The sequence below is a fragment of the Aythya marila genome, assembly GCF_965140915.1.
Source record: "Aythya marila genome assembly, chromosome: 5".
Classification (NCBI taxonomy): domain Eukaryota; kingdom Metazoa; phylum Chordata; class Aves; order Anseriformes; family Anatidae; genus Aythya; species Aythya marila.
In genome coordinates, this window is record NC_139046.1 from 32878798 (window position 1) to 32900162 (window position 21365).

Genomic DNA, 21365 nt, shown 5'->3' on the forward strand with positions numbered 1-21365 from the left:
ATCGATGCGCTCCGCCGCGCGATTGGTCGCGTCTGGCGCTGACGGAAATTGCCGAAGGGACTCGGCCGAAGCGGCCGGCTGAGCCGGCGGGTCTCGCGGGAGGCGGGGGAGCTCTCGCGATGCCTGCGGGACGCGGTTGGGGGGGGGGGGGGCGCCGGAAGCGCAGGGCCGCGCTCGCCCTTGAGCCGCCGGAAGGGCGGGGGGGAGCGGGAGGGGAGGGGGGCGCTGCCGGCGGGCGGCACCGGGGAGGCCCCGCGGGGACCCCCCCAGGGACCCCCGCAGCCCCGCGCGGCCCCCGGGGCTCCTTGAGGAGGCCAAGAGCAAGAGCGCGGCTCGGGCTCCCCCCTGGGAGGCCGCCCGTGGAGCTCAGGCTGGGTCCTGCACCCAGGCCGGCCCCGCCTGGGCCTCCTCGAAGCCCTGCACCCAGCGGCCCTCCCCGCCCCTATCGGACTCGCTGCCGTGGGCCCTGTTCTGAGGGGAGCGGGTGGGCCCAGGGGAGTGCAGCTGTGAAATGCGAGGCTCTGAGCAGCCCGCGTGTTCCACAGCATCCACCTGCCTAGGGAAGTCTTGTTCCAGATGAACGGTATGAAATCCAGTGCTGAGAAGGGGCCCATCTCCTAGCAGCCCAAGTGAAACAGACTCCGTCTCCACATAAAAACCTGTATGAAACTTGTTTCAAACCTGGTTTATTTTTTCTACAGCAAACTGCGACAAAGTACCTATACAATTTAGTTACAGAATACCATTAAGGTTACACCAAAAAATGGTCCAAGACTCAGGCACTGCCTGCACGTCCTTTGTCACTGTGGCAGAGCACTATCAGCTGGAGAAGTTTTACTTTTACTGAATAACAGCCAAAGCAAGCACACCGAGAATAAACTAGTTTTGCTGTTATATCTTACTTGGAGGAAAATGCTAGACACCTTTGCAACTAATTTAACTGTTCTCCTCCCACTTTCAGAATACAGACACTTGTGCATATACACACATTACTGCTACTGCCTTATCTACACAAGTCTGATAGAGTAGGGCTGACACACAATGGCAGAGTGCAACATAATAAGCAGAATGCTTCTTTTGTCAGCTAGCCTAAAATCTCCCTGAGTTGGCAGAAGAGTCCTTTTAGTGAGTACACCTCTGCCGTTTTTGCCATGACAGCTGTTGGTTAGGGCGGGATCCTTTGCACTCTCCTAATCGTGGCTGTTGTTTAGATATACCAAGAGACTTATCTGTGTATAAACCAAGCCCACGTTAGTTGGCCAGAACTCGTATTTTTTTTTCCAAGCAATCCCTTTCTAATCTCAATGAACAGACACGTTAGGAGCTCCCCTATTTAGATGTTTGGTCTGTGTGGGAGTTTTACATACGCTGCAACAGTTGACAACAAAAGAACCAATACAACTGAAGACACTTGTCTAATAAAAAAGTCAAGAGCAAAACCAGCTCATAAAAAAAAAAAAAAAAAAGATCTCAAAATCTCAAAACAGATCTTGACAAATCACACAGCAGGAATTGCCTTAGCATTAGAGAGACCATCATTATTTCCCATCAACAACCTGTTTATCTGTCCTTTTAAAGAGAGGAGTTTTCATTTGGTACTTCTACATGGGGAACAGCCCCTTTTCATTCATTTGGATGTCCTCAGATTTGCAATTTGAGCTCACCAAGTCACCTGTATCAAAGATTTTTTTTACAACTAGTTTGAGGTTGGTTTGAAGTTCTCCCACAGTCTTGCCACTTGATTTTGATTCTCATGCTTTTCCTGACAAAGTAGATCCTGATTGTTGAAGGATGTTCGACTCATTGCTCCATTTGGGGAAAGACAGTCCCTGTCATCTCTATGCGCCCCATCCTTCTGTGGATCGTTTTTCTCATTTATTTTCATGGCTGGCCTGATCAAAAGCCCATCCTCATTCATCCTGTAGTCTTTCACTGCTTTCTCCCTTCGCAGCTTCTGGTCGCCTGCCAGCTGACGCAGCTCCTTTGGCAGCTCCCTGCAAGTGGGCTGATAAGGGAAAAAGAAAAGAAAGAGAAAAGAAATCAAAACAATACATATGCATACACATGCTCTACTTTTGTTAATATCAGATAAGAGCTCCCTCTGTAATTAGCCAATGAAATAGAATAATCATCTCCCATTACATCTACTGAATGCATTAACTACCTGCAAACACTATCTTGGGGGGAGGGAGGGGGAGACACTCCTCTCCCTTTCAAAGGCAACCCAAAGATTAGGCCTGCTTTATTGTTTGTTCCTTTATTACGCAGATCTTCAAGATTTAAGTAATATTTTGCATATGGGATTTAGATTTCTCCTGAGATCTTTTGCACTATAAAGGTGTGAAGACCCCATAGAGGCATGACCAGTTCAGGTTTCCTGGTAGGAGCCACTGCAAAGGCAACTTTTCTGGCTTTTCTTTAAAAACATGGTATTTGTATCCTAAAAACAGATGTATATATATAAAAAAACAACAACATAGTTTATAAATCAATAGAACAGCTGCTTTGGAAGAACATGAGAAGAAATGCTCTCCTTAAAGGTTGGACTAGATGATCTTGGAGGTCTTTTTCAACTTGAATGATTCTGTGATTTCTTGACTTGGTTCTGAGCAGTGCATGGAACTCTGTACAAAACATCACACTTCCATTCATTTTCATTCAAAAACATTTGAGGATCTGCTATTAACAAGGACTGCTATTAACAAGGACTGCAGTGCTCGCCGTGTTTGTAGGAACAACAAAAACATCCACAACTGCTTTCATCTATAGAAAGGGGAGTTGCACATAAATAAGAAAGCTTGCTAACAAGCAGCCAAGCAAATTCAGTTCTAGCAGGTTGCATGGGGACAACTTCAAGACAACACACAGGCAGCACAGAGCAAACATTACTTAACGGCAAAACATCACAGAAAGTGAAAGGAAACCGGCAGGACTGCAGAGCAGGGGAACAGAAACTATTAAATAATTACCCTTCAGAACAGTGAAGCCCCATCCAAATGAAGAAATCAGGAAGGATGAAGTTGCAGAACAAACAAAAGGCAGGCCAGAAGAATTTAATTATTATTTAGCAAAAACAAAACAAAACTTTCTGTAAACACAAGAAGCACATAAAACATCAGCCATGCTGCTGGGCCAAGCGATGGTCAGAACACAAAAGCAGCACAGGAACAAACACAACATATTTTCACTTCTGCATTCAACATGAAAAAATGTGGAGGCTCCCACCCCAAAAACACTTGTTGTGTATCCAGAATGTTTCAGATTGTTGCATAAATATTTGTCCTGATACTTTAAACAGAAACAGCGAGGTGCATTTCACCCAAGATTCCTGGAACAGTGATGAAACAGCTGAACAAGCAACTGTAGTAACTTGCTTAAAACCTGCCTTGATATCCAGGGACTGGACGATGGTGCATGTTTAAAGACAGGCCAGGGGAAGACGGGAAAGCTTCATGCTGGTTCAGGCAGCTGTCGGTATGGGCACACTGGCAGAAACACCAAGAGCAGAAGAAGTAAAAATACAGGTAGGATACTCTATGGGAGTCATCGTAGCCTTTGTAAAGGGAAGCCACGCCTCACAAAACCTGCATCTAGAAGTCCGCACAGATCCAGAGGAAGGCAAAATAGTTCAGACAGCATTAAGAAAAAAAAGCAGATGAAGCGCTTAGTTGCAAACACCCCACCTTCAGTTCTGTTTAGCCAGAAGAACTTGCATCCAGCTTCCCGACTGCCACAGCTGTGCTACAGTACCAAAGCTCTGCTTGTGAACAACCACCAGTTAGAGTGCTGCGCTTCTAAGAGATCACTTGCTTCTTAACACCGATGTGCTCCCAGGCAGCATTTGCTTCTTTGAATCTAAGTCCTACACATCAAAAGGCAGTGATACTTCCAAACCCCTAACCACATACAACAGAAATCTACAAGGACAATTGGAAATTTCACACACAGCTCCTGTACTAGCTTATTTCTAGAGACAGCACTGCAGAGGCACAGAAATCCATTTTACTTCATTGCTGCGTCCACAAAGAGAGTAATTACTCCTGGCAGAAAGCGATGCTGAAAATACAGGAAATAGCAGAGACCCAGAGTTGGGAAATCTAGGATGAGCTCGCTCTCAGCGGTGAGGGAAGATCACCACTTGAGAAAGACAGAATCACACAGAATCACAGAATTTCTAGGTTGGAAGAGACCTCAAGATCATCAAGCCCAACCTCTGACCTAACACTAACAGTCCCCACTAAACCATATCCCTAAGCTCTACATCTAAATGTCTTTTGAAGACCTCCAGGGATGGTGACTCCACCACTTCCCTGGGCAGCCTGTTCCAAAGTCTAACAACCCTTTTGGTAAAGAAGTTACACTTTACAGCACAATTACATTCATCAGCCTAATTCACACCTATCTTTCCTCATCTTGTACTGGATGCAGCAACCCCTAAGGGAACGCAGTGACCTCGCTGCAGGGCAACTGAGGAGGCTTGGCTCTTTCTCCTTGATTATGCATGTTCACTTTTCCTTTCTTTTTCTGTTCCTGAGAATAGGAACAACAGAGGGCCCCACCCAGAGGCAGAATCTGCTCCCAGAGGCAGAATCCCCTGATTAGACAGAGAAAGGAGGGAGTTGCTAGTTGCCCTGATAGCCATTGTTCAGCATTATTCCTCAGTACTCAGCATTACTCAATTCACAGGCAACCTTGGTCTGGAAAGCCAAAACATCTTTTTCACCGCATGTATCCTGATACTGTTGTAAGACACACAATAGCTGTTGGCATGATGAATTTCTGGATGCAGCAGTGACCCAGGAAAGATTAGGAGGATGCTACAACACTAGTCTGAGCTGAAGTTCAATGGTGTCAGCTCTGATCTGGAAGCTGCAATTCACCATGGCAGCTTGTGCAAAATAACTTTATGGTCCCGGAGCATTCATGGGCTTTGCTGCAGTCCTGCTTCAGCAACTGAGGACTCACTTCTGGTTCTCCACGGTTGCCATAATGCATGAAGAGAGCACAGTAGACTCCTATTTCATGTTCTCAGAGTGTTTCCCCTGCACAGGTATTTACTTCAGAATCTAAGGAGATCCACTGTTTCTCCTGAAGTAGCATTAGAACTGCGTCAGATGATGCTTGGAGAACAAAGTCATCAAGCACAGGGACTCTGCTGCTGCTGGAGTCTGGCTCCAAGATAAGACAAGCTCATCATACCAAACTGCTGTACACCAGGAGTCCAGCAATGTTTTTGCTACAATGGTGATTGAACAGTTAGAAGATCTACATCCAGCAAATTCCAAGTAAAAATGGGCCCACTTTACTAATAAAGAAAGGCAGCTACATTGAAGAATTAGGATGTTGAACAATTAAGTACAGTAGACTAGAAGTTAACTATGGAAGGTCAAATAAGAAAGAAAGGACAATGTCCAGCCATGTATAAATCCTGCTAGATTCAGGTCACCTTTAAAAAAGAAAAAGGTAACTTCAAGAGGTTGACTCTCTTCATTCAGTGCTTTCAATCAGATTGCTCCATATTCTTTTAGTTGGTATGAGACCTCTTCAAGTGATATTTGGTAGAACTATATCCCAACTACAAGCCAGTAAATCCCACAGAGCTTAACTTAAATTTTAACTAGTCGGTATAAGAAGTAAAATAGCTCTTTTACAGTAAAAGGATTTTCCAAGTAGCTTTATACTTTAGCTCCACAAGAGAACCGGATCTGAATAAACGCTCTTTGATTCAGGGAATTAATAAACAGTCAGAGAAACTACAAGTTGCATAAAACTATTTATTATTTTTAACCAGATTTAGTTGAACTTGTCAACTCACAAAGGATGTCCTTAAAATTAACTTTGATTTCTTACTTTATTGAAAAAAATCAAAAAAATAAAAAATAAAAAAAAAAACACAAACAAATAACAGAAAAAAAAAAAACACCAAACCATGGAGGTTTGCTTGGGCTTTAAATGCGTATCAAGCAGATTTTTGTTCTAGTATGGGACTTTCATCTGTGTGATCCTCTTACAAGATATAAAAAGGAAAATGATTAACAGTGAAATGATGGTAAAAATGGCTATTCTTACTGTCCATACTACAAGATTCCTAAAGCAACTGCAAGTATGACCATCAGATGTGATATTAAATAAGCCTTAAAAATGCCATTTGAAATGCTCATGATCAAATTAATCCCTTGGCTAATCTTATGCAGTAAATGGATTTAAGAAAGGATTGGCTTCAGCAACTGTTAACCTGACTACTGTTTGAAAATTCTACAAACAAATAGCCCAATGTTAAGTAGAATTACTCTGTAATCTTTTCACTTTTAAAAAACACTTATTTTCCCCTCTATCCGTCCTATGTTTGCATGCATTTTACACTGGAAATTCAGATGTCATGCTCATTTTTTTCAATGAGGTATACACAACCTTCTGTTTTTGAAAACTCTTCTTTCAAAAGAAAAGGTTTTCAGATATGATCTGTGAAGCAACTGTGACCTCTTGTGGTTATCTACATTCATCTCCTCTTAAATCCTCACTAATGGGATTTACTGCTCTGAGCCCTTACATAGTTCTCAAAGGATTCAAGTCTGCACTCAAGTGCTTTGTTAAACCAGGGCAAAGAAACAGATAAACCTGTTCCTTAAGATAGACCTGTATTCACTTTTCCAAACAAATATTTCAAGGTATTTACAACCGCAAAAATGAGCTAATGACATGATCTAATCATGTTAGTTCAGTCTCCTCATGATGAATGAAGATATCTGGCAACTTACCTTTTGCTCTATCTTAACAGCAGCCATATCTTACATAGTTATTACAAGCCCTGCTAAGATTTCTTCACTAAAGACACTGAAAAAGACCACACCATCACCACTGCCTATTTGGTTTGCATGGAACTTTCTTCCCATCAGTGAAGAAGGTCAAGTTCCTTAACCAAAAATCCTGCACCCCACCACCTCCATAAATGAAGAAGGAATTACTGAAGTGTCTGCCATACAAAAGCCACTAAAAGTTATCTGGACAGCAATACTACTGGCTCTACGTAACCAAAGATTAAAAGTGTTACTTGACTGGATTTTTTAGATAACTCAGATGACAATAGATTTGAAAGAAAAAAGTAACTCATGTCCTTACGGAAATAAAAACCTTTGGGCAACAAAACATAACATTTTTCAGAAACACACAGGATATTCAAATAACTCAGCAGTAAGGGTGAACAACTGAAGAAAAAAAAAAATTAACAACTTTTGGGGAGTAAAACTTCTTATCAAACCAAAGCAACTCTGGCAGCTCCAAATAACACCACTTTGCAACTGCCTGTTGCTCTTCATGTCCACAAACACACATACCCTCCACTGAGCCCAGAGGTTCTCAAACTCAGATCAGAATGAACAGAAGGCATGTGTTCATTCCTTAACAGTTGCAGCTCACCACCCACAGTACTAAGTTAACGTGCATTTGTGCAAATAGACTGACGTGAAAGGCAGGCAGATCACAGAATCACAGAATCTCTAGCTTGGAAGAGACCTCAAGATCATCGAGTCCAACCTCTGACCTAACGCTAACAGTCCCCACTAAACCATATCCCTAAGCTCTACATCTAAACGTCTTTTGAAGACTTCCAGGGATGGTGACAGACACCATCACTTCTGCTGCTGTGCTACAGAAGCAAGATGTGGCATGAAGTAGGGTGCACAGCTGCAGAAGAGGAAGCTAATTTAACTATGTCCTCCAGAGTTCATCCATCAGAGCCTTAGATCATATTACCAGGCCGAAATACAAGCTAGGACATACCCACCTTTGTGCTCCTAAGGTGATCTCCAGATCCATTCCGATAAGCATTTAAGTAATCATTCACCACAGCTGTTAGGTCAGACATCAAATTACCCATTAGAGATGAGTGGACCATCAGAAGGTACATAGCCTTCAGAGCAAGCACTTGAAGCAGAGAAGGTGGAAAGGGTCTCAAGAACCATATATTGGGATTCTCCTGTGTATCCCAATACAAATGAAAACAGTTATTCCAGTAGCAAGAATTACAACAAAACTTTTCATCACGTTCTACTGCAGTTTAAACAATATTGCCAGATCCTGATCTCTATTTCAGTACTATTGAACGCTTGCAGTTTCTAAGGCCATCTGCATACAACCCTGGGGATATCAGAGAAGAGGAACTCTGGGAGGAATTACTTCTTAAAAAACAACAGAAAAAACAACGTACACCTACTACAGTGTGTAAAGCTAGTTTGTCTCTCATCTGTCTAAAACAAGGTAGGAAACTAGCTGCATCTTTCAAAGAGTGAAACCTAAAGATCAAGTTGGAAAAAAATCTCCCATCAGGGAAGCAGCCAGGGATAGGAACAATTTCAGTCAGCACAACTGAAACTAACTCTCATGTTCTGTAAGTCCCAGTGAAGCAGCATGACCATGATACTGTGAGCAGAAGTATCGCTACAGTCCCTTATGGTGGTATACTTACTATACACGTATTACACAGTCATTTTTTACTTTTCATCTTCAGACCAATAGAATGACTTGTGAAAGCTAAACATGGAAGGCAAGCCTGTTGTCATTTGGCTTAGATTTGCCATACAGAATTCTCTAAAATGAAATTCTGACAGACGCTATTGGAATTCAGACACCAAAGTAAAAAATAAAGACGTGTTCAAATTTGAGATTTCACTGAGCAGCTATCAGTTTAAAAATAATTTGCCTGAACAAATTATAGCCATATCAAAAGATATATAATTGAGGCTTTTGATGAAAACTTCCTATCAATGAATAGATTGTGCAAAACCACTCAGATTTACTCAGGAAGTTACAAAACTAGTATAAAGGCAGAAAAAGATGGTCTGGCAGAACAGAGCTTGTTCCCATTCACAAAAGAAATCCTGTCTGCATAGTGGGGTCTCATTAAGTATCTAGCTCCTCCCACATTTAACAGTATCTTTGGAAGTCCTCCTCCCAGCCCCCTCAACTAAAAGAAAGGTCAGGTGATTAAAAATTCAACAAAGAGATATCACACATGGCACCAGCCTATTTACATGCTATTTATCCAGGTTACACTCCCCAGATCTTGGGAACTTCTTGCCTATTAAGACTTCCCTTGCCTGTCCCTCTCTGAAAGATTAACAAAAACACGGACAATTATATAGCAAATGACACTGAACTGTGCTGTTACTCTCATTTTTCCATTCTCGCAGTGCTGGCTAGAGTGTTTCCTCTTTCCCTACATGACTCAGGGTTCATTTTACCCGATTTGTTCTTTTGGAGCTAGGTTTCAGAATTAGTCAAGTATATTAAGATATCCAGACCATTTTTTACCAGTTACGCAAAACTTCTATTGCACAAGCTTTGTGTTTCTTCAATACTCAATTTCAAATGTACTATTAGGAAATACTAGCATAAGCATTGACGGGAGCTGAAGCATGCATCTGTCTCCCAAATGACTATTACGAAATGTCCTTAACTACAGCAATTTGACTACTAAAGAGTGCCATGCTCTTAAAAAAAAAAAAAAAAAAAAAGAATCTGAAAAGGGGCACAGCACAGCTCACAATTCAGTCTTCAGAGGTGCCTCACTGAATCAACTCACTGAAGCCACTTCCTGCCTGCACTTCATGAGGGCATCCCATTTGGAAGGTATCTTCAAGTGCTGCATCAAACACTCCTGCAACGTGCAGACACGGTGTGGAAAGTAGCCTCCTGTTGCCATTGAGAACTGCAGAACATCAGCCACCTGTGATGGAAGAGATCAGTATGTCCTCCCCAGTGTCTGATGAGCAAAAGCAGAGAATGTGGAGATTTGACAGAGGGGAAGCATATTACAATACAAAAAATATACTGCAGACACATTAATCCTCATTTTGACTGTATACAATTGCAGAAGTAGTAGTCTGACTCCTTAAAGCCATCAAGTTAAATGAAGAGTAAATCAGGTTATAAGAATGATTTCTCCAGACAGCACATTAGGAATAGTATCAGAAGAGAGTAAGCACACAGTGATACTTCCCCTACTTCTTGTTGCTTTTTTTTTTTTTAAACACAAAGTAGTGACGCAATGCAAGGAAAACACGATGAAAGAATATGTAAATGGTCTAAAACCTTTTGACAAAAAACTGATTTTGCCAGTAAAACTTATCTTTGACAGCATACAGACCCAAAACTGAAAGAGACAACAACCTACAGCAGTAACTGCATGGCATATTTTTTGCTTGTTTCCTATGCTGGTTTTATCCTTTTTACCCTTCACAGTATCAGGCTCCAATTTTTGCTACTAATTAGGGAACACTAGGATGACTGGGACTATTTTAACAGGTGCAGAGCGGTGACAATGGAAAACAGAAGCTTGGAAGAGAGTCTACCCACCAGGGAAGCAGAGAAGAGAAACTGAAAAGGCTAGATCCACCTTCAAAATCTAATACTTGAGTGATGCATCGTTAGAACCAAGTTCTCAGACTTTCTCTCCTACTCAAAACCCCAGACTCCTACTCTGGTCCTCTGGAATCCCCGCTGACCTCTCATAATCCTTGTCTCCTTTCTAACTTTGTTACGAAACCTGAAGCCAACACTCTTAATGCAAGTATCTACAGACCTGCCAACAAAACCTGGAGTTTACATGCTAGCCCAGTTTTACTGCAAGCGTTACAGCTGAAGCTGCTGTTTGAGCTGTTCTACCAGGAGCTGTCCATGTGCTATCCAGACCAGGCCATACAGCGCTTTACAGCCCCAGTCCAACCCCTGCAATGGTGACAACAGGATTTTCTAGCTTTGACTTCTTCTGGCCACTTACACTGAGTGCAAATGCCAAGACTAGCCCCCCAGTTCCTGACTTATCTAAGTCTTTTAACTTAACTAAGTCTTTTGAAAATACATCTATTTTCCCATCCAATAGCAAAGGCAAACAAACTGGTATGATTTACTACTGAGTAAAGCTGACTCTAAGGCATCAGCTGCCTTCTCTGGGAGAGAAGCCATGTATTTACTGTGCTTATCAGAAGAAAGCAGTAAGCAAATCCATTTACTGAATTCCCAAGGAATAAAAGCTTTTACTAAAGTATTATGAGGAAGATGAAAAATGCTAGTGCACCAGAAGTAGAACAAGCCATCTTGGACTAAGGAAAGAAATGATGTCAGACCTCCGATGCTCTGTAGTAGAACAAAGGATCTAGGACTGCCTATACTTCTGGTATGCTGACTACGCTGCTGTAGTCCAAAGTCTACAAGCATCAGCTAAAAAGTAACAGTATACATGGAGAAAGGAACTGAAGTAATCCGATCTGATTAATTCACTGAAGACAGGAAAATTAAGACCCAGTGAAAGCTGACTTTCACTGGTTTGTAAGCACAAATAACCAGGTAAAGAGGGAGTTTCCATCATTTCTTACTGAACAGACCTTTTTACTGTACCTCTGACCACTAAAAACTCATTTGGCTTTCAGCTCTCAATGGCCAAATGCAGATGAAGAGGAGCCTCAGGAAAGACCTTCTGAAGCAGTCAGTTATTTTTACTCAAAGTCAAGATAAAGACTTTCAAATCTATGGAGATGAATATTCCATTCCTCCAGAAGGTTAGAGAGGGAATTACTAGTTTTTTTTTTTAAAAAAAAAAAAGTCAATGCTTTCCAAACAAGAAGATAATAGACTTAAATATTTAAACAAAAATGCAGTCTATTCATAAAAAGCCTAATCTGAATGCACAAGATTAGAAAACAAACTTAACAATGAAAACAGTGTTTTAGCTATCACTGAACTCTCTCAGAAAATCTTAGTCATTGCATGCTAATGGCTTGGATTCAAGGGCAGAAACTGACTACTACATGCTAAAAAGGTGTGTACGTGTGTTGATCTGTGGAACCAGACTGCAAATACGTCACTTTCACATTTTATGATTAAACTTAGCATGAACCTCTGTTTTATGGACAGTCTCAAGTTGTTGTCCTTTCTTTATTCTTCTGGTACACACATCTAAGAAGAATTGCATTATTTCATTTAATTGTAAACAACTATGCAGCCAACAACATTTTAAAAGAAGCAGAGATTTCAGAGCATGAGAATGCTCTAATCTGATGGTGCAGCACAGAAGAGTCTGAGAAGGCAGCATTATGGATGCACATTAGAAACCTTTCACTGATGTGCACTACATGTATACTATTACAAGCAACAAACAGTTACAGCAACTGCCAAACCATGGGTTAAACTTTTCAAATGATGCAGGCAGAATCCCATTTAAACCAGAATTCTTCAATTCACTGCTGTGTTTTTAAACAGTCTCACTTGCACATGCACTTGTGTACGCAGCCTGCTCCAATTTTAAGAATTGCTTCTCAGTGTTAAGTGCTTCACAAAGAGCCTCTGTGAGAGTTTGCTCACAGGAATTTCCCAGTTACTGTCTCCAGACAGTAGATGACAGCTCCATACTGCAATAACAGGCACGCTTTAGGGCAGTCAAAACCAAACTGCTCCCCTAGCTTACTTATATTGGATGTATGATTCAGACTCAGATCAATGGATCAGAGTAATTGAATCTAAGCCTAAAGATCTATTAATGCAAGAAAAGCATGCGTGTCAGCTCACACTGAAACAGAACTATGAGAGCCATTTATGGGCCTCAGAGGTCCTAGCATGGGTCGGTCTGGTTAGGCATTTCCACTGTACCAGTTACATGTTCTAGGCAGCACAATTGCCTAGTTAATACATTAGCAGCACTGGTAGCAATTTTCTTCTTGACCTTTTTCATGCAGTCCAGACTTAACACTGACATTGATTGATACTTGACTTGTAGTAGAACACTACAAATTTTTAGGGGCAGAAGGCCAAACTAACATCAGAGAGGGACTGAAAGAAAGTTTTGTTGTATAACATTTACTATATAACCCAGACTAGGACTTTGAAGAACTACTACAGACAGTCATGTTTATGACACGAAAAATCAGTGCACACACAAGGACAAGAATAACACACCCACACCTACTACAAACAATGATAGACATTCTGTTATTTTCTTCTCTGAAAAGGCTCTAATTTTCCACTTAGTCATGCAACATTTTAACTACAACAATTACCAGAGCTAGCACTAGCAAAAGCAAAGATCAATTCCACAACTGTGTTTATTAACAGACACTTCCATTCCTAGATACCTGTAAGCCTGACTGTTTTCTGCACTTGTGAAAGGGTCAGAAAGGGTAACCAGAAATATAAAACACAAGTCTATCTGGCTCCAGTTAAAGCCACAGTAGCATCAGGTTGTGCCAAGTTTTATCAAGACCCATTAACATATATTAAAAAAAAAATAATAATAAAAAAATGCTGCTAGTATTAGATATTAACAATCTCTTAAAATGGGGATTTAGAGATACCCAAAGCACCTCTCATAGATTGATGCTTCTCTTGACTAAGATAAAAGCTTGTTCTGTGAAAAACTAGTATTTTTAATCTATTCTGGTCTACACAAGACAAGCTCTAAATAGCAGCCTTGCCTGGCAATTCTTACCTGGAACAAAAATACATTTAGAAGGCTCAACTATCACCACATTCCACTGACATTAAACCTTCCTTGAAAGAAGGCTCTGAATAAGGCTCAGTTTTCTCTCATCAAAACTTTTGTTGCCAACCAGAGTATGTGAAGCGTACCTGTGTATCAAAGACATTGCAGAGAAGGACGCTGTACTGGTGAAAAAGGCAGTCTGAGATCCAACGGCAGTCATGTATGACCTGGAGAAAGAAAGAGCTGTCAGACAAACCTGTATCCAACTGCAATTTTTCTGGTAATCACTACATCTATATGCAACCCCTCCTACCTCAGATGTCCTCACACACCCTTAACCCTTACCTTCAAGATGTTTTTATCTTCCAGCACCATCTGTAATCCATTTTTGAAAGCTTGAGGTCCCAGAAGGAAAATATCAAACAGAAAAATACGGCTCTTTGTTGCTATCTACGACAAATTGAGTTAGAAAGAAGATGAGTGAGAGAGACAAGAACAATGGATTTTAAGGTAGGAGAAAGCACACTGTCACATACAAGACAACCTTATATACAAGTACACATTAAGCAGCACACTTTCAGTTTCCTTAATGCTAATCTATGAGAAAGACTTGCTTTTTTCACAGATAACTCACAATAATTAGGAAAAATGACCTAGCAGTCTACTATACACATTTAAAGGTAGCATTTTGCTGCATTTTAAGAGCAAGCCCTATCCAAAGCACTTTGCATAAATTCCTACATGTACCTCAATGTCATTTCTAAGGAATCCGATCAAGAAAAATTATTGTTTCCATGACATTCCTTTAGGTGTCAAAAACTGCTACAAAAAAAAAAAAAAAAAAAAAAGGACATTGTTTTCCACTACACCATTCAACATAGGCCATAACATTTAGATGTTGTCTATTCTCAAACTCATAAAGGCTTAACAAAAGCTGATATATGAATACAGTTTAGCCATGCCAAAGCAAACATTCTGTAGACACTTACTTCTGCAAGTTTGAACTCCCACACAAGTTTTTGCTTTGGATTAACCATGCCCACTTTAAACCTCCTTAAAAATAAACCAGGATACTTTTGAGTATATAAAACAATATTAATTTCCATCCCTTCCTGGTCAGATATTTATATCATCAGAGCTAATCAAGATATTTTATCATCTTTACCTGCATTTTACTTCTCCAGTTATATTGGCATTGTGATTAGGTGGGTTTTGCAGTTGTTCCATAGGCAACAGCTGTACTATTGTACTACCTCTACCTCTATTCAAGTAAATAAAGATGGCAAACCAACCAAATTATTTGTTATATACAAATATATGTGATATACAAGTAATTATTATGTTGCCTTACAATGGCATAATTCTTCCTGTAACAGGTAGTGCATGAAAACACTTAATTGTCTCAACGAAAATCATATCCCTTACCAAAAGAGTCACATTAGTACATCTTAAGCACAGGCTAATCCCCAAACATTTATTAGTTTTGCATCCATTTAGGGGCACATCTGGGGAAACACCTGCTTCTTACCTGAAGCCAGGAGAGTTTTCCATGACGACATAAATTAACACCTTCCCCAACTACACTAACAACATGCTGCTGTTTCAGGTGTAGCACCTAATGAAAAACAGGGACAAAAATAATCAGTGCCAGAGAACGATAAGCAGAAGGACAAATAGTAAAGCTGGATTTTTCTGGTCACGATCCATATGTAAGATAAATACAAATCAGGAACACAATGAATCCTGCGGATATAGCGATCCAAACAGATGCAGGATCAGTCCAGTTACAGATAGATAGCTGGGTATTCCACAACTAGAAACAACACATTTAATAGAGATCATTAACTAAAGATTATAAACTCCCCATATCTCCTCAGAAGAAATTCTCTTAACTAGGTTTAAGGAACTTCCTCAAGATCACAAAGAAGGCATTCCTGTTAGATAAAAACAGGAACTCATCTTCTAAGGTATTCAGATAAACCTGTTACCCTCACAGAGGCAAGAAGTTTCAAGAGAATTAAGATAAATTAACCCATACTGCACATGCTGCATAAGAGTGGCAGAAATAAAAAGTCAGCTTCTTTTTCAAGCAAAAAATAAATTAATCTGTAAGCAGGGAAATCTTGCCCTGTGGTAAAAGAGCTTTTTCCTCTGTGTGCGCTCTCCATTTATCATAATAAAAACCCAAATCCCAGATGATGTAACTGCAAGAGAAAATGGCTTGGAAGGCATAGCATTGCTGGTCTAAGTCAGACTTAAAAATACTATTAGGTTCAATAAATCTATCATGGGTTCTGAAATTCTTCCTACCACATCCAGACGCTTCTAAAGTTCTAAACACCCATGAAAACGATTCCCTCTCCAAACACCAACAATTCCTCATGTTGTTCTCTTTCTAAAGAAAATAATTGCTCACTAACTAGTAATACTGACTCCTCATCACAGTTTACAGGTGAAACATTCTGAAAACAGCAACCAGCACACAATGGTACAAATTCATATCTGCTACAAACTCATGTGCACTGCACTCTTTCCCTGCATGTACGTGTATGTACAAGTTAAATATACTCTAAGACCACCAGTGACACCATTTCTACTTGACTTAAGAAGTCAGTTACTACTTATTACTGAATTTTCATTACAGTCTGCAGAAACAATTTCCAATACAATACCTCATGGAGCAGTGCTCACCATCTTGCACCTAACAGCTACTGACAAACCAAACAGAATGGGCTTAAAAAGTCATATATGCTGAGCAAAAGCTTTAGTTAATACTTACTGCTGGGCCAAATTTCTGCTGGAAGCAGTCAATAACTGTGTACTCTACCTTCTCTTCTTCTTTCTCTAAAATGAAGTTAAAAAAGCATTAGAAGCTTCATCTGATTGAATGAACTCTGAATTGAATGAACACAGAGTATGTATTTCAGTTATATAATCACTCTACTTCTCTGGTTTAGCTTCTCAGCTCTTCTCTACTCCCTGAACACATCCAAACAGACCATCGAATCACAGAATGGTTTGGGTTGAAAGGACCTTAAAGATCATCTGGTCCCAACCCCCCTGCCACACGCAGGGACACCTCTCACTAGACCAGGTTGCTCAAAACCCCATCCAACCCAGCTTTGTACACCTTCAGGGATGGAACAGCCATAACTTCAGGTTCAGTTTACTGGACTGTCTGTTTCAGATATACATAGTCTTGAGCATGAGCCAAAATTCTAAATTTTTCACAGAAATACTGACTGTTCAAAAGTTGCAGTGTTTTGTTTTGTCTTTGTGAAGTATAAAGAAAATAAAGATTTCAGTTCAAGAAACTGCATCTGTTAACAGAGGGCTAACAGAATTTAAGCCAGATTTTAGTATTTCAGAACACCTGCTTAACCAAGTCTAATGAACAGATAAAGGGCTTTCAAAAGATTTTCTTTCCTTTTAAATAAGATGCAAACATTAATAACACGCACCCATGACAACACAAGGACAGTCTTCCAAACTCTGAAATAACATCCTATTGCAAAATCACATGACAACATTTTAAAAGGCTCTCCCAGAGTACATCAGTCTCACTCATTTTCTTCCCCCCCTCCCAGGCAAAGGCAACCAACCTTCCTTTAGCCTGTACAGGCCCTGCATGCCTGTCACAGCTCTATGTGAACAGGGCGAGCCAACTGCGTTTTAGATCTGCACCTGTGGGTGTGCATACAGCAGGAACCGCTCAATCAAATCAATGCAAGTGCCTTCCAAGCGTAACAGCCAGTGCAGTACAGAACAGCAAGAGTCTTAGTGAGCTTTCACTTATTTGTCGTGCCATGTACATTTCAGGTACAAGGATAAGATTAAACAGCCACCACAGAGGAATGCTCACTGGCTGAAGCGCTTGACTTCTCCAAAAATTAGTTATGCTGCTCAGCCACTTTTACAGCTGATGAGAACCACAGGATTAACATTCTGGAAAGCAAACAAGTTTTTCTGATGTTGTGTACATATTTGCAGGCAAAAGGCACGTGTGCTGATACCGAGCTCTGTGCCTATCTGCCTGTGACCACTGTTCTTTCAGAATACAGCCTGTCCACATACAGGCGAGCCAAGAGCCCACAGCTTAGGGGGAAGATCCTGTGTGACACACACTAACTACATTGCTTGACTAATATTCATGTTACCTGAGAGGGAGTACTTTAAGCTATTCAAGGCTCTGGGCTGGCTCTCGGGGAAAATGCCTGGAGAACTCCATGGGCTACAATCTGCTTGTCCTGTGTCTGCTCCTTTGTCCCCATTCCCCTCAGCAGCTGAAGTGCACCTGCAGGAGCAAGACAGCCATACATAGCACAAAAGTCAAAACATTACACATTTCACCAGCATGGATATTTTAATAAAGAAAATAATTCCATCCAACACCATCTACCTGCATCTAGACAATAAACTGCTGCACTGATGCAACTTCCTAACCCCATGTACATGATTCTTATGGGAGACTTTGAAGCTAATCCACTACATGGTTATTTTGCTCACAGGATCTTTATTTCACATGAAATTTCAGATTTATTTCTAAAACTAAAAGGTGAAAACAGAACCTGAACAGATTCACCACAAAGGTCAGCAATGAAGGTTTCAAGAGAAGAAAGAGCTAAAAGTACCATGAATGAAGTACCTGATCTAAGCCCGAGAACCACACAGTTGAAAAATCTGCAAACTTTTAAACTGAAACTTTAATATTCGATCCATTATTTAATCATTATAATCACCCTCTGATTATAATCAGAGGTTTCAGTTTTCAAGTAATGAGGTTTCAGTTACAAGTTGGATTACAAGTTAATAGATCAGTAAAACAGCTTTACCCACTGAAACTTTACTATAATCAAGCTGAAGTTATTACATATTTAGTAGAGATGGTAGCACATCGAGGCCAGAAATTGACGTTTCAGTAAGGTGAATGTTTACCAACTCACGTATAAGATTTCTAAATTCTTAAACTCTAATTTCTAAAACAGGACAATCCTACATCAAGAGCACTTTACTGTGAAATACACCTTATTAGTATAAATTTCTGTGTACTGATATAAAACCCTCCCATTTTGATTATAGAGCTCCTACAGTGTATATCCCTACCTCAATATAATAAAATATAAAAATAACTATTTATAAAAATAAATGATCAACACTTAGATGTAGCTGAAAAATCTTGCATCTAAAATGGCATATTAAAAGATTAGTGCAAAAATAAATCTGTCACACAAGTGAGCACAGTATGTATGTTATTTAACAGGGAAGAAGGAGACGAGGCAGCAGCAAACAAGACAAGTGCTGCTAATCACAATTCTATGTGCTAACTATATTTGAAGGACTATACAATAGATATCTCTTCATTCCTACTTTTCTTAGGAGAAAAAAAATAAATAAATGTGGTTTTGTGAGAAGACCCAAAGCAAAGCCATTTAAGAGCAGGACACTGTAGAAGTCTGAAACATAGCCTTACCAGCTTCCTAAAGTCATGTTTATAAACATTTTACAGCATGTATATAAACATAACTTCCATGTACAATTCGCCTTCAACTATTCAGGCAGAAGAAATGTTCATGGGAAACCCTCCCTGAAACCACAAGCTGATCTGCAAACAAACCATGAAAATTATTCTACTCTGGAACATTAATGGGAACTAAAAAAAAAATAATAATAAAAAAAGGAGAAATACTAAGTTATAGTTTGAAAGAGTCTTTTAAACAGTGGAGGCCTTCTACTCATCACCTTATTAAACTCTTTAGAGCAAATACAAACTTTACACAGCTGGGTCTGAACATCTGTAAGATATTAAATGCAGGTGGTGCCTCCCCTACCAATTGCATTCCTATCCCCATCTCCTACCACAAAAGGATGCAGGCATTTCAACATACTCAGACAGCAGTGTTGCTCCATTCCCTGAATCCAGTTCATCCAGCACTTCCACTACAATAGAAATAAACAATTTATATTCTGCTGCTGACAAGCAACTTTCAGGAAATAACAAGTGTTAAAAAAGGAGAACTATAATGAATAATAAACAGCATAGGACAGACATATATACAAGAAAAGAAAACAAACTCAAAATACAGCTTAAATATTTTTAAATTCACTCTGATGTACAACTTATATAAAATAGCTCATATAAGTAACTTACAAAAAAGGTATCAGAACTTTAATATTTAAACAATAAGCTGTGGGCTTAGCATCCCACCAAAAATGAAGTCAATATTGAACTACAACTAATTATGCTACTTACTATTAAAAACATAAAACAGTACAGATATAAAAACTACAATGGAAAAAGGCAGTACACATAAGTACTTGATAAGCTGCCTTCTAACTACTTTCCCCTCAGCACTTTGCCCTTTGTCCCCAAAGCAAAACTTAATAGCAGACGCCCATAGAAATAAATGCATAGGACCTTTAAACACTATAATTTTTTTTTTTTTTTTGAGTAATTCTGTATTTTATGACTAGTGAATCACAGAAAAAGGCTCACATAAGCAGACCACTTAGTGGAGATTCCTTTCACCTGTGCAAGTAAAAGCAGAACCAAATTAACTAGAACTTTCAGCAATTTAACTTCCTAGCACAGAACATCTTGCACTTGTAAGAGAACGCACAATAAACGTGTAATTACGCCTTCCACCTTCAGGAAGTAAACAGGGAGCATGCATAGCTCAACTTCCTGATTGTTATTTCCATTAGTGGTCTTACTGAACTTTATTAATTAGCTCATCTACTTGTAAGCCTTAATGCAGTACAGTCACAAGACCTTCACGAAGCGTGCGATTACTATTTCACTAACAGGTAACTGGGGAACAAAAGGTGTGTGATTTCTAAAACATTCTGATTCCTACTGACTTTAGAAAAAAGTTGTGCAACTGAAGACTCCAGCAGTGACCAAAACTGAAATGCTGAACCAAGTGTCCATGATCCCCGTGTCTTAACACACATTAGGGCCTCACCACTGACTATTTCGTGTTCAAAGAACAGTTTTACTCCTGGGGTGCTTCTGCCAGTTTCCAAGTTCTTCACTGCAATCAGGGAGTAGAAAAAATAGGTTATGTCAAGTTCTGCTGTACAGGTAAAACTTAGCATTTACTGAACAAAGCAAGAACAGAGGACCAGCTAGTTCTATTAATTACAATAAAGTCAGTAAAATGGGGATTTTGAGGGACAGTACGTTCACTCTATGTAACAGCACTTCCATACAATTACTCTGCATGCTTAACAGGACAGACTTTTGGTCTGCTATACCCACATAATCTCGAACCAGAGAGCACAGGCAGATCCAGCTACTTTTATCTCAGCTTTAAGGCTGTGTTTTATTTATCCCAGGGCTGTTTAGGCTCTGGGGAACCACACACACGCGTTGCGCTGGGCACAGTGAGTGCTGGACAGGCTGTGGGCTGGAGGCCGCACACGCTGTCCCTGGGCAGTCCCTGCAGAAGTCACCCACGGCTATTTTCAGACCAAGGGGTTCAAACAGCAGGGGACAGGAGCGTCAAACACCGCTTTTAACGACGGAATGAGTTACTGGTGCTTGTCCCCCAGAAGTCAGGCTCACACAGAGCTGCTTTCCTCACAAAAAAAGAGCGGGAGCCCCCCCGGGCAAGCCGCCCCAGGGCTGTGAGGCACCAAATGCCCACAACAGCGCCTCAGCCTCCAGCCCCACACCAAGCCGGGGCGCTGGGGAACCACAGGCGGCCCCGACCTGTCCGCAGGAGCAGCCTCCGGTCGGGGCTGAGGTACTGCAGCACGCCCTGGAAGGCACCACCACGCAGGGTGAGCCTGACGGGCTTGCCCAGGGCAGCACCGAGCTGCGGGCTGCTGAGCGCCATGAGGGCGGTGCGATCCCGCCGGCCGCGCACCTGAGGCGCCACACAAAATGGCGGCG

The 21365-nt window shown here is 40.7% G+C and overlaps 1 protein-coding gene across 1 annotated transcript; it reads right to left on the minus strand.

Annotated features, from left to right (window-relative positions):
- Positions 1–340: 340 nt before the first annotated feature.
- EXD1 (exonuclease 3'-5' domain containing 1) lies at positions 341–21316 on the minus strand. Its single transcript, XM_082761560.1, has 11 exons — positions 21183–21316; positions 20434–20502; positions 19357–19408; positions 17629–17765; positions 16251–16315; positions 15000–15086; positions 13817–13921; positions 13618–13698; positions 9581–9724; positions 7784–7975; positions 341–2005 (listed from the first exon to the last, which is right to left on the minus strand). The coding sequence occupies exons 1-11, from the start codon at positions 21307–21309 to the stop codon at positions 1697–1699; spliced, it is 1368 nt and encodes a 455-aa protein (XP_082617686.1). The 5' UTR covers positions 21310–21316; the 3' UTR covers positions 341–1696.
- Between the last annotated feature and the right edge of the window lie 49 nt (positions 21317–21365).